Source organism: Artibeus jamaicensis, unplaced genomic scaffold (assembly GCF_021234435.1).
Source record: "Artibeus jamaicensis isolate MK-2021 breed Jamaican fruit bat unplaced genomic scaffold, CSHL_Jam_final contig_64, whole genome shotgun sequence".
NCBI classification, from domain to species: Eukaryota; Metazoa; Chordata; class Mammalia; order Chiroptera; family Phyllostomidae; genus Artibeus; species Artibeus jamaicensis.
Window position 1 is genome coordinate 3,401,600 of NW_026521911.1, and position 12,631 is coordinate 3,414,230.

A 12,631-nucleotide genomic window follows, 5' to 3' on the forward strand; every position below is an offset into this window, starting at 1 on the left:
GTGTCTCCACCTATGCCGCCATCTTGGCGGAAGTCTGAATGTCTTATTGTTTATTAAAGGTCTTAGAATTTGACATGGGGCAAAAGGGTACGCTAGACCGAGCAGAGGTTAGGAAATTCATTATAAGGCCTTTGTGATGTCTAACTTAGCTATCTATCTTTCTGTCTAAAATGTTTCTTCATGTAATATGGACTCTAACTCCTTGGTAATTGTTTCTACGTGCTTAGTTTGTAGTAGCTAACCAGCTTCTCCTGTTTCTTTGCTTGTCTACTTCTAACTAATACATATTCCTGTCCAAGGTAGAGGAGGGGCTGTTACTCCATCAACTTTTAGATATTCAGGGGCAGTAGCTCCTGAATAGGGGGGCAGTAGCCCCTGAATAGGGGGGACTTTGTTCTCTGACCAAGAAATTATTTTGTACAACTTCATTGGAATTCTGCAGATCATTGGGCCTGAAATGCAGGTGTCTAAAAATCCCACCACCTATTAATCACAAAGACAAACATGCAGGGAGATATAGATAGGAAATCCAGCCACAGTTGCCTCTGCTGTGCAGATGTATCTCATCTGTTCTGACTGTGTCAAGGGACAGCTGTTGGTTGGCTCCTGACACACAAGGACATTTATGAAGACATTGTGGTAGCAAGGAGTTGGAGGTAATCTAGGTACCCCCACTAGGAGGAAAGTGAGACAAGATGTGATCATACAATGGAACATTATACATCAGTTGGAACCAATGAAACTAGATGTGTAAATAGCAACACAGATAGATCTAAAGCATAGAACTGAATACAAATGTATGAAATAAACTGAGATGTGTGACAGAATTCTTTTTATATAAATTAAAAGTCTACATACATACATAAAACAACATTACATATTTTATAAAGATATATTTATGGACATATATCCAATACAACAGAATGAATGCTTAAGTGGGAAAAGGGGAATAGAATGAGAATTGAGGGGTTGGAGGTAAGGAGGAAGATGAATAAATTAAGCGAGGAGTGTACATAGTCTAATTAGTACAACATGCTTGGAGCTCTGTTCTCCTAAGGCCCCAACATAAAAACGTGCCTCGATGAGGGAATGATAAAGTGCTGAGGGAGAGTATGTGACTGGCGTCCACCTCACGTTTCAGGGTGGGCGTCAGGGCAGGCTCCTCCGAGAAGAGAGTGTTGCAAGAGGAGCCTGAGTTAAGATTTCAGCTGACATAGACAAAGAGCAAGAGGGCTTTGGGAAGAGAGAAGAGTGAGTTATTGGTGAGAATGAGAACTTGGGTGTTTGAGAAACTGAAGGAAGTTCAGAATTGCCATGAGAAGCAATGTGGGATTTGAGGTCAGAGAGATCATTTTGGGCCAGATCAGAGAGAGCTTTTGAGTTATGCTAAGGATGGCAAGGCCACCAGATTTATATGTCGGAGAGCCCTTTCTGCTCATTTCTGGGATGGAGGCTGGACACACACGCAGAAGGACCCATGAGGAGACTCCTGCGCTCATTCGGGACAAAGAAGGCGGTACCACCTGCACCAGGGTTGATGAAGTGGGGACGCAGAGGAGTGGATGTCGTCTCCAGATATGTGGGGCGTAAAGTTACCTGCTCTTGCTCAAATCTTCACAACAATCACCTGATACAGATGGGAAGAGGACTCCCCTCAGTGTACCAGGTGTCAAATGCCTGCCCTCCTCCCCACTTTTTAAGGCAAACTGCTCCACTGATTTTCGTGTCCGTGTGAAACCATGTGATTGAACAACATACTGCATCTCCTTCTGGCCACAGCTTAATGATCAGAGGTGGGCATCTGACAAAAGGCCAGCCAGGCCCTTGGCTACTCAGGGACCTGTGACCTAGGGCCTGCTGAAACCCTTTTTAAAATATATTTTTATTGTGTCAAAATGTACATAATATAGAATTTACCATATTAACCATTTTAAGTGTAACATACAGTGGCATTAAGTCCCTTTGCAATGTCATGCAGCCTTCGCCACTGTTTGTTTCCAGAAGTGTGTCATTGTTCCAAAGAGAAACTCTGCACATAAAACAATCACTCCCCCTTTCCCTCTCCACCCCCAACCCCTGGTAACCATTGTTTTCTTTTCTGTCTTTTCGCTTTACGGAATGACGCCCAACTCACTGAGCCCTTTCTGTCTTTATGATTTGACTATTCCACATACCTCACTTAAGTGGAATCATATATTGTCCTTTTGTATCTGGTTTATTTTATTTAGCATGGTGTCTGTGATTTATCCATGTTGTAGCAAGTGTGGATATACCACATTTTGTTCATTTGTTGATGGGCATTTGGGTTGTTTCACCTTTTGGCTATTGTAAATAGTGCTGCTAGAAACATAGGTGCACAGATATCTCTTAGGATCCTGCTTTTAATTCTTTTGAATATATACTGGAAGAGGAATTGATGGATCGTTTGGTATTTCGATATTTAATTTTTTGAGGAATCACCATATTGTTTTCCACAGTGGCTGCACCATTTTTTCAAGGGTTTCAATTTCTCCACATCCTCACCAATGCTCATTACTTCATGTTTTCTATAATAGCCACTCTAATGGGTGTAAAGTCGTATCTCTTTATGGTTTTGATTTTCCTGATGGCTAGTGATGTTGAGCATCTTTTCATGTGCTTATTTGCCATTTGGGTATCTTCTTCATAGAAATATCTATTCAATTCTTTTGCCCGTTTTCGGAATCAGGTTGTTTGTTATTCTTGTTGTTGAGTTGTAGGAGTTCTTTATATATTCTGGATAATAATCCCTCATCAGATATATGGCTTACAAGAAAACATATCAGATATATTTTCTCCCACTCTGTGTGGTTTCTTCTCACTCCCTTGATAGTGTCCTTTGATGCATGAAAGCTGAAACTATTTTTTAGTAAGGAAGTACGGGAGACTGAGCCAATTAGGTAAAGCTACAGGTGCAAAACATCATTATTGTTGTTGTTATTTCATGTCCACTCATGAGAAATGTGTAGGAGGAACCACAAGGGAATAGTGGATGGGGGTAGAACTAGTCTGGGATTCCATATTGCCATGACCCACTCTCCATGGGATTAATTCATTGTTCCATCTAGAAGGGGAACTGAACACAAAAGGATGTCATGAAGCTCATCCAGGGACACAGGGAACCAAAGTCCTGAACTGAAACAGAAATTGACACCAAAAGAAAAGTCACAGAAAACAGAACTTGGTAACACGGGGGTAATTTTTGGAGTTGTTTCTTGGGTGGTAGTGGAGTAGAGAGCAAAAAATTTCCTCTTCAAGTCCTTGGGTTAAATTCTAGTAGCTCAGGAACCCAGAGACAGGCAATTCATTAGGGTCTCCTTTAGACCTTGAGGATTGTGGTCCTACTAAGGTCTACATGTCAGCTTCAAGGATTGAAGACTAGAAGTGCTGCAGATTAAATAAGGTTTGGATAGAAGAACATGAGTCCCAGTTCCAGTTGCCCAGGGTCAGTACTCAAGAAAACTTAGAGGCTTTCTGTCATTCTGCTTTAGGAAGCCCTTTCTGAACACAGCAGGATCTCCAAGCCTGCTGAAAACTGAGTCCAGGCACAAATCCTACCCTTTGCTGAATTGCACCATCAATTGAATTTTCACTGACATTGGGTTCATGCATTGGGAAGATGGTTAAAGTTAATTCTTTGATTGGCAAAAACTTGGACCCTAGGAATTGGAATAGGAATATCTGTAATGAGTCCGAGATGAGGATATCTGTCACCCAGGTCCCCCATAAATTCTTTTAACTATATGTATGTTCTATATGTCCCTGGAGAGACAAACCAGACAGTTCTTCAAGAGGAAACATGGCAGAGGGGAAGTGAATAGAAGCCTGGGCTGGCCACTAAGGCCAGAAGGAGGAATTCTTAGGGCTGTAGTTTGAGAAAGAGTAGAGGTCCTGGACACAGGATCCTACTGATAAGGAGAAACTTCTCTACTTAGCTCCTGGTTGTCATGGGTGGGAAATGCTGGTGTGCCTGAGAACTGTAATGCCTTGGTGCCCATACAGGCTTGGTAGGGGAATCCACTTGCCTAAGCATAAGCTAGGGGAAGAGCAGGCTCTTCAATGACTCCACGAGGGTCTAGATACCAGAAGTAGGTTTCCTGTGTGACTGGTGGCAGTGAATTTTTAGGCAATAAGAATTGAAATGGTAGCAGTGTCAGGCTTTATCCCTAACTTAGAAGGCAGTTTCTAAGTTACTGTTCTGGCAATAAGGGCAAGACTGATTCACATTCATGTGCCAACAATCCTGGGACATTTAGAAATACTGGAAGAAGGGATACAAGGGAAAAGACTAAATTTATTGCTGGTCAAATACTTGAAATCTCTTGGATTCAAAATAGTTTGAATTAATGAAAATGCAATCATAATTGTATTCACACTCTTGTGCAATTGGGGATTCACAGCTTAAAAAATTAAACAGAAAACTCCATTTTGTCTGTGAGTTAAGGAAAGAAAGTCATTATTTTATTACAATGGAGGAATACTTAAAACTGTATTTTGAGAATTACTGTTGTAACTTTCTGGCTGCTTGAATTGTCCACTTTCCCCTTTATTGTTATTGGCATTTGGGAGTAGATTAAGTTATATATCTGAATCAGAGTTTCCCAGAATCCTTTGGGCCCTGGGGACACGACATTTTGGTGATGGCTGCTTTGACATCCTTGTTCCTCAGTGTGTAGATGAGAGGGTTGAGGACAGGTGTGAGGATAGCATACACCACATTGCCCATGACATGGAAGTCCAGGGGCAGGTCAGCCCTGTAAGACACATAGGCTAGAGCAATGGAGGAGTAGTAGGTACCAACCACCAGGAGGTGGGAGCTGCAAGTGGAGAAGGCTTTTGAGCGTCCTTCCCGGGACCTGATGCGAAGCACTGAGGCCAGGATGTGGGCATAGGAGAGAAGCACCAGGAGAAGGGGCAGGAAGGACACCACCATGGCAATGCAGAAGCCCATGAGGGTTTGGGGTGTGGTGTCAGAGCAGGAGGCCTGGACCACAGCCAAGTGGTCACAGAAGCAGTGGTAGACATGGGCCACAGAATCAAAAGCCATGTAAGATGTCTGCACCACTGGTGGGATGGGCAGGAGGAGGGCAGAGAGCCAGGCACTGGCTGCCAGGGTCACATTGGTCTGTGGGGTCATGTGGACAGGGTAGTGCAGTGGGCGGCAGATGGCCACATAGCGGTCATAGGCCATGACCACCAGGATGAAGGCTTCAGAGCATGTGAAGCTTTGGAAGAGGTACATCTGCAGGAAGCAGGCAGGGAAGCTGAGAAAGTGGTCCCCAAGCAGGAATAGGGACAGCATCTTGGGGACAGTGGTTGTGGTGAAAAGGATGTCCAGAGCAGAGAGGTTGATCAGGAAGAAATACATGGGCTTGTGGAGGCTGGGCTCTGCCACCACAGCCACCAGGATCAGGGTGTTACCCACCAAGATGAGCAGGTAGAGGAGGAGAAAGACAAAGAAGATAGAAAGGAAGAGGGGTTTTGGCAGAGAGGGGATGCCCAAAAGGTAGAAGGTGGTCGAGGAATCCGCTGATCCATTACAGGCTGTAGGCTGCATGGTGGGCTAACCTGGATGCCCAGGAGGTGAGTAGTGAAAACGTGGGAACCAGGCACATCTGGGGACCAGAATAATCAGTGATTCTGGAATGAGAATTAAATAATGATCACTGTATAGTGAGTGTAACCACATTTATTTGTGACCTTAAAAGAAAGATGACGAACCCTGTCTTTATCCTATTCCAGAATTCCCTTTCCTTTTTTAATCAAGTATGGACAAAATACCTATGATATACAAAACATATATAACACTATCTATAATACATGGTATGTAGCAGACACGCTGAACAAGACAGAGAAGGTCTTCAACCACACAGAGCTGAAATTTTAGTGGTAGAGAGAGACATTAAGCAATAAATCACATAATTATTTAATTGCAATTGTGTTAAGTGTGATGGAAGGACGTTCACTGCTCCTCTTCCACATAGGACCCTTTCCGGGATACCAGATTTCTTAAACCAGGCCTCTAAACGCCTTTCTCTTTTGGCATTTGCTTTAAGTTCTTTAAAAAGTGACATCTTTGTCACCATGTTGCCAGGGAGGGCTGACTTCTCCAAGATTTATAGCAACATGTTGTCTTCCCACTGAAATTATTAGTCAGAAAATGGTTCCTTTCTCTTATTTGCTTGGTGCTGTGGTTCTGCTTGTCTCCCTCTACACTGAATACTCCACGTCCTGTCTCTGGGTGTGGGGCTCTTTGTCTTGTTACAGTGGAGGGTGTGGCACTGGACATGCTTTTGGTGGGAAGTCATTCCTGACTGGAGTCTGAACAGATATGGATTCTCCCACAGCTGGGCAGCAGCAAAGAATCTGAGACAGTGTCTGTGCTGCTCCAGGGAACTCGCCCCCCCCTACTGGTTGCCGCAGCTTCGCAGGTACTTCTGTTGAACCATTGGGTGCTCACTACCCAGCAGGCTCCCCTAGTCCCTGGTCAGAGTTGTCATGTGACCTGGGAGGGTTTGTGCTCGGGGAAGTACTGATGTGCCCTCCACTTTGGACTTGTCCCTCAGACTAAGCGACCTGCCTACCCCCACCCTCTGGCAAGTTCATGTTGAGACCAGTAGGACTGTCTCATTGATCCTGATGGCATCATGAGCAGTGTCCCTGTGAATGCCCCAGAGTCACCTCTAATTTTTTTCTCTTCTCACAACATCCCTTATGCATAAAACCACCAATGTAAAAACTAGAAAAAGCTTTTATTTTCAAGGCCAACTAGTTTCCCCCTGAAGGCCAGAGACCAAGCAGAGGCTTTCTCAGGTGCCACAGGCATTGGTTGTGGAGTCACCACCAACTCAGGTCTTTTGTTCTCAGGACAGGACTCTTTTTTCTATGCCATGATTCCTAGAGAATCCAGAAGTTCAAGTTTATAGGGGAGAAAATATTAGGATCTGGATTATCTATTTTCCTTTCTGTTTTTTTCATTACTAACATGAGACAAATCTATATTTCAGATTTTTATCTGAGTCTGTATAGGTAAGTACTACATTAGGAATTGGTACCTGGCAATGAAATGCTTATTTGAAATAATGATCCAGAAGTCAGCCCCCAGGACCTAGCAAAAGAGCAAACCTGCTTTGTCCCATATTGAGAGGGTTATCCTTTAGCTAACCAAACCCCATCCAAAAAGTTCAGTCACTAGGTTTTACTTACACCTGAAGGGGCTCAAACTGCACTGCCCTGGACATTTCTGCTCTCAGAGAGGCAATCATAGCTGATGGTCCCAGGTGAGGCAGAGTCAGGGATCTGAGGGGCAGAAATGCAGAGGCCCAAAGCCAGAGGAGTCCTAGGGGCCATCAAGTCCAGCTGCCCCTCTCCTGCCTCAGTGTCCCAATGCTGAGACCCTGCTGGAGAGGTGGCACATGCTTTTCACTGCCAGGTGGTGCTGGACTACCCAGGTAGACCAGGCATGTGCTGAGTCACCACAAGCCAGCGGCACCAAAAACACTTCCTATAAGAATTTCACATTTCATATTTGAAAGCACCATTCTTGTTGCATTTTGAATTATGTACTACTCCCAAGTGAGGCAGCCCTATGCTTAGGTCCTGGAACATGCTATTTCTCAGGGCACAGAACTGGCCCCAGAAGGTCCTCCTTGTCAGGACTGTCTGTGAACCAGTTATAGTGCTGGTAGGGACAGAGAAGGATAGAAAAACCCATCACCCAAATGTCCACTTTGTATATTTTAGGTCCATCATCATTTCGTATCCCAGCCCTACCAGGAGAGGCTATGCCCCTTCAACAAATGGAAAAGTGGGGATCAGAGAATGGCAGGCAGTTGTCCAAGGCCATGGCTGGTGAGATGTGAGAGCAGAGGTTGTTCTGTAGCCGACCTGCTGTAAGGGAAGGGACTGAGCTCCATCTGGTAGCTGAACATCCTGGCTCCTGGGCCAGTTCTGCCACTTGCTGCTGTGACTTTGGGCCCCTGAGCCTTGGTTTTCCCATTAGTTCAGGGAGGAGCTTAGAGGAAAAGCCCACCTAGTGCTCACCTGCTGCCGGCCAGGTTATTTACATTATGTTATGTGGACCTTAGTGGTTAAGCATGTGGACTTGTGAGACAGAAAGGACTGGATTGCAATCCCAGCTCCTACCTTCAGCTGTGTGATCTTGAGCAAGTCACTTTTCCCTCTTTGAGCTCTTTTCCCTTGTTGTCACCTCCTGGGTGAGTGAGTCTTGTGAGTCTTGCTGGACAGAGAGAATGCTGGACAAAGCTTACACAGGAACCTGCAACATGTTAAGAGTGCAAAGTTTGCTAGCATTTCCAATGGTTACTATTGTCATCAGCCTTGCTTTCCTGTGGGAAGCCTTTGGCCAAGGCAATTTGAATCCTACCTGTGAGTACACTTCCTTACCATGACTTGCTGGGATAAGTGGTCTGAGGTCTCGCAGCCCATGTAAGCACAGCCCACCTGGATCCTGGTTGCCTGCGTCTTGTGCACACCCAGTACATCACCTTGATCCCTGCTTTATAGGCTCTGGCCTCCCTGCCCCTGTCCCCCTACCCCAGCTTTCTCTGCCTATCTCTGGGCACTCCATCCCTTGCCCTTCTTACTTGTTAAGCCTCGACCACGCTGGTGTTTCCTGTGGTGTCTCTGTGCAAGGCCTTGTTGAAGGCTGAGTCATGGCCCATTAAACCTTCCACATCTCCTTTCAGGGAGGCCTCCTGGGGTATTTTTCTCAAGATGGTGCTCCCATGGGGCACTGCACCCACCCCCCAGGGTTCAACTCCCTGGCATCTTGAAGCGAGTACATTTAGGTGAAGGGGGAAGGAGGATGTCCCTAGGCTTTGCTGAAAATGAGGAGAGCATCATTAACAGCCCTCACGAGGTCAGAACTTTCCTCCAATGGTGTAGCCTTCATTCTCATTATGAATTTGACTGATACCCATGGGACAGATCATCTTGTCTACTGACTTTGCCTATTCTTGATGATTTGGGAGAGTTTTTTCTACCATGGATACCCTCTGGGAAATAGTTACATGGGACACAAATGTCCTTATAATTTGTGCCCATTCTGAGAGATCTCACACCTTAACTTTTCTCTAGATCTCTCTTCTTTACCAATCCTCTTAGCTTGATCTCTCCAAGTTCCTTCATATTCCAGCAAAATCATTAGCTGTTGCCCATAAGCTCTGTAGATTCATACCTCCTTTCATTTTGCCTTCTGCACCTACCAGGCAAAAGCCAGATGCGCTGCCCAAGATTCTGCCCACTGACAAGATTTTCCTTCTTGTTGGCTGTACAGGGCCTTCCTGAATGGGGCTGCAAAGTAGCAGCAGTCCACTTTGGGTGATCTCAGCATATTTTGAAAAACTATTTGTAATTTTTTTCTTCTTGAGGGAGTTGGTTATAGGACACTTCCCATGAGGATGTATGTTAGAGCTGATGGAAAAGTGTCAGTGTAGCAAGATCATGTGTCCGGGGAGTCTGAGCCAACTGCTCGTGCAGTGTGCTTATGCCTTCAGGGTCTGCTTGACCTAATATAACACTTATTACTTGCAATGGATGATGGGATACTTCTGTACATATCCAATTTTATATTTTATTTGTTCAAATTAATGCCCTACAGATAAGGGATAGCTTAGGAGCCGTAATCACTAACTGTTCCCTGGCCAAGCATTCAGTCTGCACCAGGACCAGGAACTACTTCTCAAAAGAAGAACAGTTGTCTACAGAAAAAGCATAGGTGCACTCGAAGTTTCTAGCACCAGCACTGTGATTCTTCTATTACTGGGATATGTTACCTTAAAAATTCACAGAGGACTTTAAAGTTTTGGCTGTGACAGAATAGCTAGGATGGAACTAAACTTCCCTCTGAAAACAGCTATATAAAAGCTGGCCAAAATATAAAGCATCATTTGAAGGCTTCAGAGAGCAACCAGTGGCAGGTCTTGAAGAACTGCAGTCCTGAGAGGAAGAAGGCTCGTTAGGTCAGTTCCACAGGATTCCGGCTTTTGACTTGAGGGCATTTCCCAATTTGAAAGCCTGGAGAATAGAGCTGAATTAGAGAAGTCTTCCTAGGCTGAGGAGATATGAGGCTGGAATTTTGGGTAACCAAGGTGACTGGCACTTGAGAGGGAAAATCCTGGAGAGAAGTATTGCAGAGAAAGAACCTTACAATCTGTGTACAAGTTTCCTTCAAGTCATTGACCAACTCTTAAGTGTACATGTGTGGGGAAAGACTTGGAGAACCTAGAAGAATAGAACAACTGGGAGGCTACGGAGCTGCTGGTTTGAGCAGCCACATGATGCTGGAGAGTCAGAGGTTGGAATCCAGGCCCTACCTAAGTGGATGGACCTTGATAAGTCCCCTAGGACTTCTGTTGAGACACTGGAGATACCAGGATCTAAGGAGTAACGGCTAAACCCTAAATGTAAGAACCAAATAAGAGGAGATGAGGCATAATGTAGCCTACATCCAAGCCACAACAAGGATGGTCCACTGGTATTCAGTTTGCTAGAAGAATACAGCCCTTCTTGGAGGAAGATAAATAATTGAGAAATTTGAAATTTTTTCATCTTCAATGTCCAGTACCCAATTAAAAAGTATGAGGCCAAGTTTAAAAAGGTAAGTAAGACCAAATGAGGAGGGAATAAAAGAGTAGAAACAGAGACATGGATCACTCAGATATCACAATTAGCAGACAGGGATCTTAAATTAACTGTGATGAATATAGTCTCCCTTCCCCCAGTAGCAGACTAGATAGACAAAATATAAGAAATGAAGAATTTCACGAGGAAACTGGAATCTATAAAAAAACAAATGAACATTTCAGAACTGAAAAATATAGTACATGAACTTAAGAACTTTTTGGATGGGTACAAATAGGAAAAGATAAATGAAAGGAAGGCAGATTTAGAAAATAACCAAAGTGAATCACAGAGGAAAAATAATTAGAAATTAAAAAGAGCACAAGTAATTGTGATACCCATTCAAAAGCTCTAACATGCATGCAAATAAAGTCCCAGAACTAGAAGAGAAAAAGAATTGATGCAGAAACTGTTTGTACAGAGATAATGTTTGAGAAATCTTCGAAACCAGTCAACCTACAGATTTAAGAAGCTCAGCAAATCCCAAACCAAAAAACAAAAACATCCACATTGCATCAGAGATAGACTTCTGAAAACCAAATGTTAAAGGGAAAAACTAAAACATTGCCACACAAAGTAAGAAATTTTTCTTTTAATGTAGCAACAATAGGACTGACAGCTGTCTTTTCAGTGGGAGTTATGGAAGCCAACAGACTATGGGACGACTTCTTAGCGGTGCTAACAGAGAAATCTTCCTAGCCTAGAATTTTATACTCACCAAAACACTCCACAAAAATAGAGTTCATGTTAAAGTCTCTCCGCAAAATGGGAAATTGAAAATAACATCCTCAGCTTGGTAAAGGTCATCTATGAGAAATCTGCAGCTAACATATTTAATGGTGTAAAACTGAATGTCTTTTACTTACTTTAAGATGAGGAAGCAGGCGGCCTATCTTCTCTCACCACTTTTGTTCAGTGTTATGCTGAACATCCTAGCCAGCTGAAAAAGGCAAGAAAAGAAAGAAAAGGCACGAATCTGGGAAAGGAATAGATAAAAGTCATTCATAAATGGTATGATCATATATGTCAAAAATCCTAAGGAACCTAAAATTGCTACTAGAATTAATAAGTGAGTTTAGCAAGATAACAATATTTAAAATCATTGTACAAAATATCTATTTTACTTCTGTATACAAAAATAAGTAAACATTGGAAATTAAAAGATTTTTAAAATGTCATTTGTAATGGCATCAAAAAAAGTAATTGGTGATAAATTTAATAAACTATATGCAAGACATGCTCAAACTATAAAACAGTGCTGAGAAAAGTTAAAGGAGACTTGAATAAATGGAGAGAGAAATCATAACCATGGTTGAAAGATTCAACATGGTTTAGAGGTCCACTGTGCCCAAATTGCTCTATGGAATCAGTGCAGTCTCTATCAAATACAAGCAGATATTTTCTGTAGAAACTGCAGTGCTGATTCTAAATTTATATGGAAATGGAAAGGACATGGAAGAGCCAGAACGATTTTAAAAAGAGGAAAATTGGAAGGACATATGCTATGTGGTTTTCCAGATACTCATATAGAAAAAAGTAAAACTTGATCTTCAGCTCAGACCATGTACAAAAATTAATTTAAAATGCATCATAAACCTAAATATTAAAAACTAAAACTATAAAAGTTCCAGAAGAAGCCCTGGCTGGTGTAGCTCAGTGGACTGAGCACAGGCCTGCGAGTCAGAGTATCGTGGTTCGTTTCCCAGTCAGGGCACATGCCTGGGTTGCAGGCCAGTTCCCTGCGGGCCAGTTCCCAGCAGGGGACACATGAGAGGCAACCATACATTGATATTTCTCCCCCTATCTCCTTCCTTTCCCCTCTAAAGATAAATAAATAAAATCTTTAAAAAATACTTAAAAATAATAAAAATAAAAGTTCCAGAAGAAAACATGAAGTGTATCTTTGAAAACTTGAGGTAGGCAAAGAGTTCTTAAGAACTGCAGAGCACAATGCATAATAGGAAAATAA

At 43.1% G+C, this 12,631-nt stretch overlaps 1 protein-coding gene across 1 annotated transcript; it reads right to left on the reverse strand.

Moving 5' to 3' along the window:
- Nucleotides 1–4,609: 4,609 nt before the first annotated feature.
- On the reverse strand, nucleotides 4,610–5,575 carry LOC119051750 (olfactory receptor 2AT4-like). Its single transcript, XM_037148704.2, has one exon. The coding sequence runs from the start codon at nucleotides 5,573–5,575 to the stop codon at nucleotides 4,610–4,612; it is 966 nt and encodes a 321-aa protein (XP_037004599.2).
- Between the last annotated feature and the right edge of the window lie 7,056 nt (nucleotides 5,576–12,631).

Coding starts and splice junctions, on each gene's coding strand:
- LOC119051750 (XM_037148704.2), bottom strand. CDS start 5,575: ATGCAGCCTACAGCCTGTAATGGATCAGCGGATTCCTCGACCACCTTC.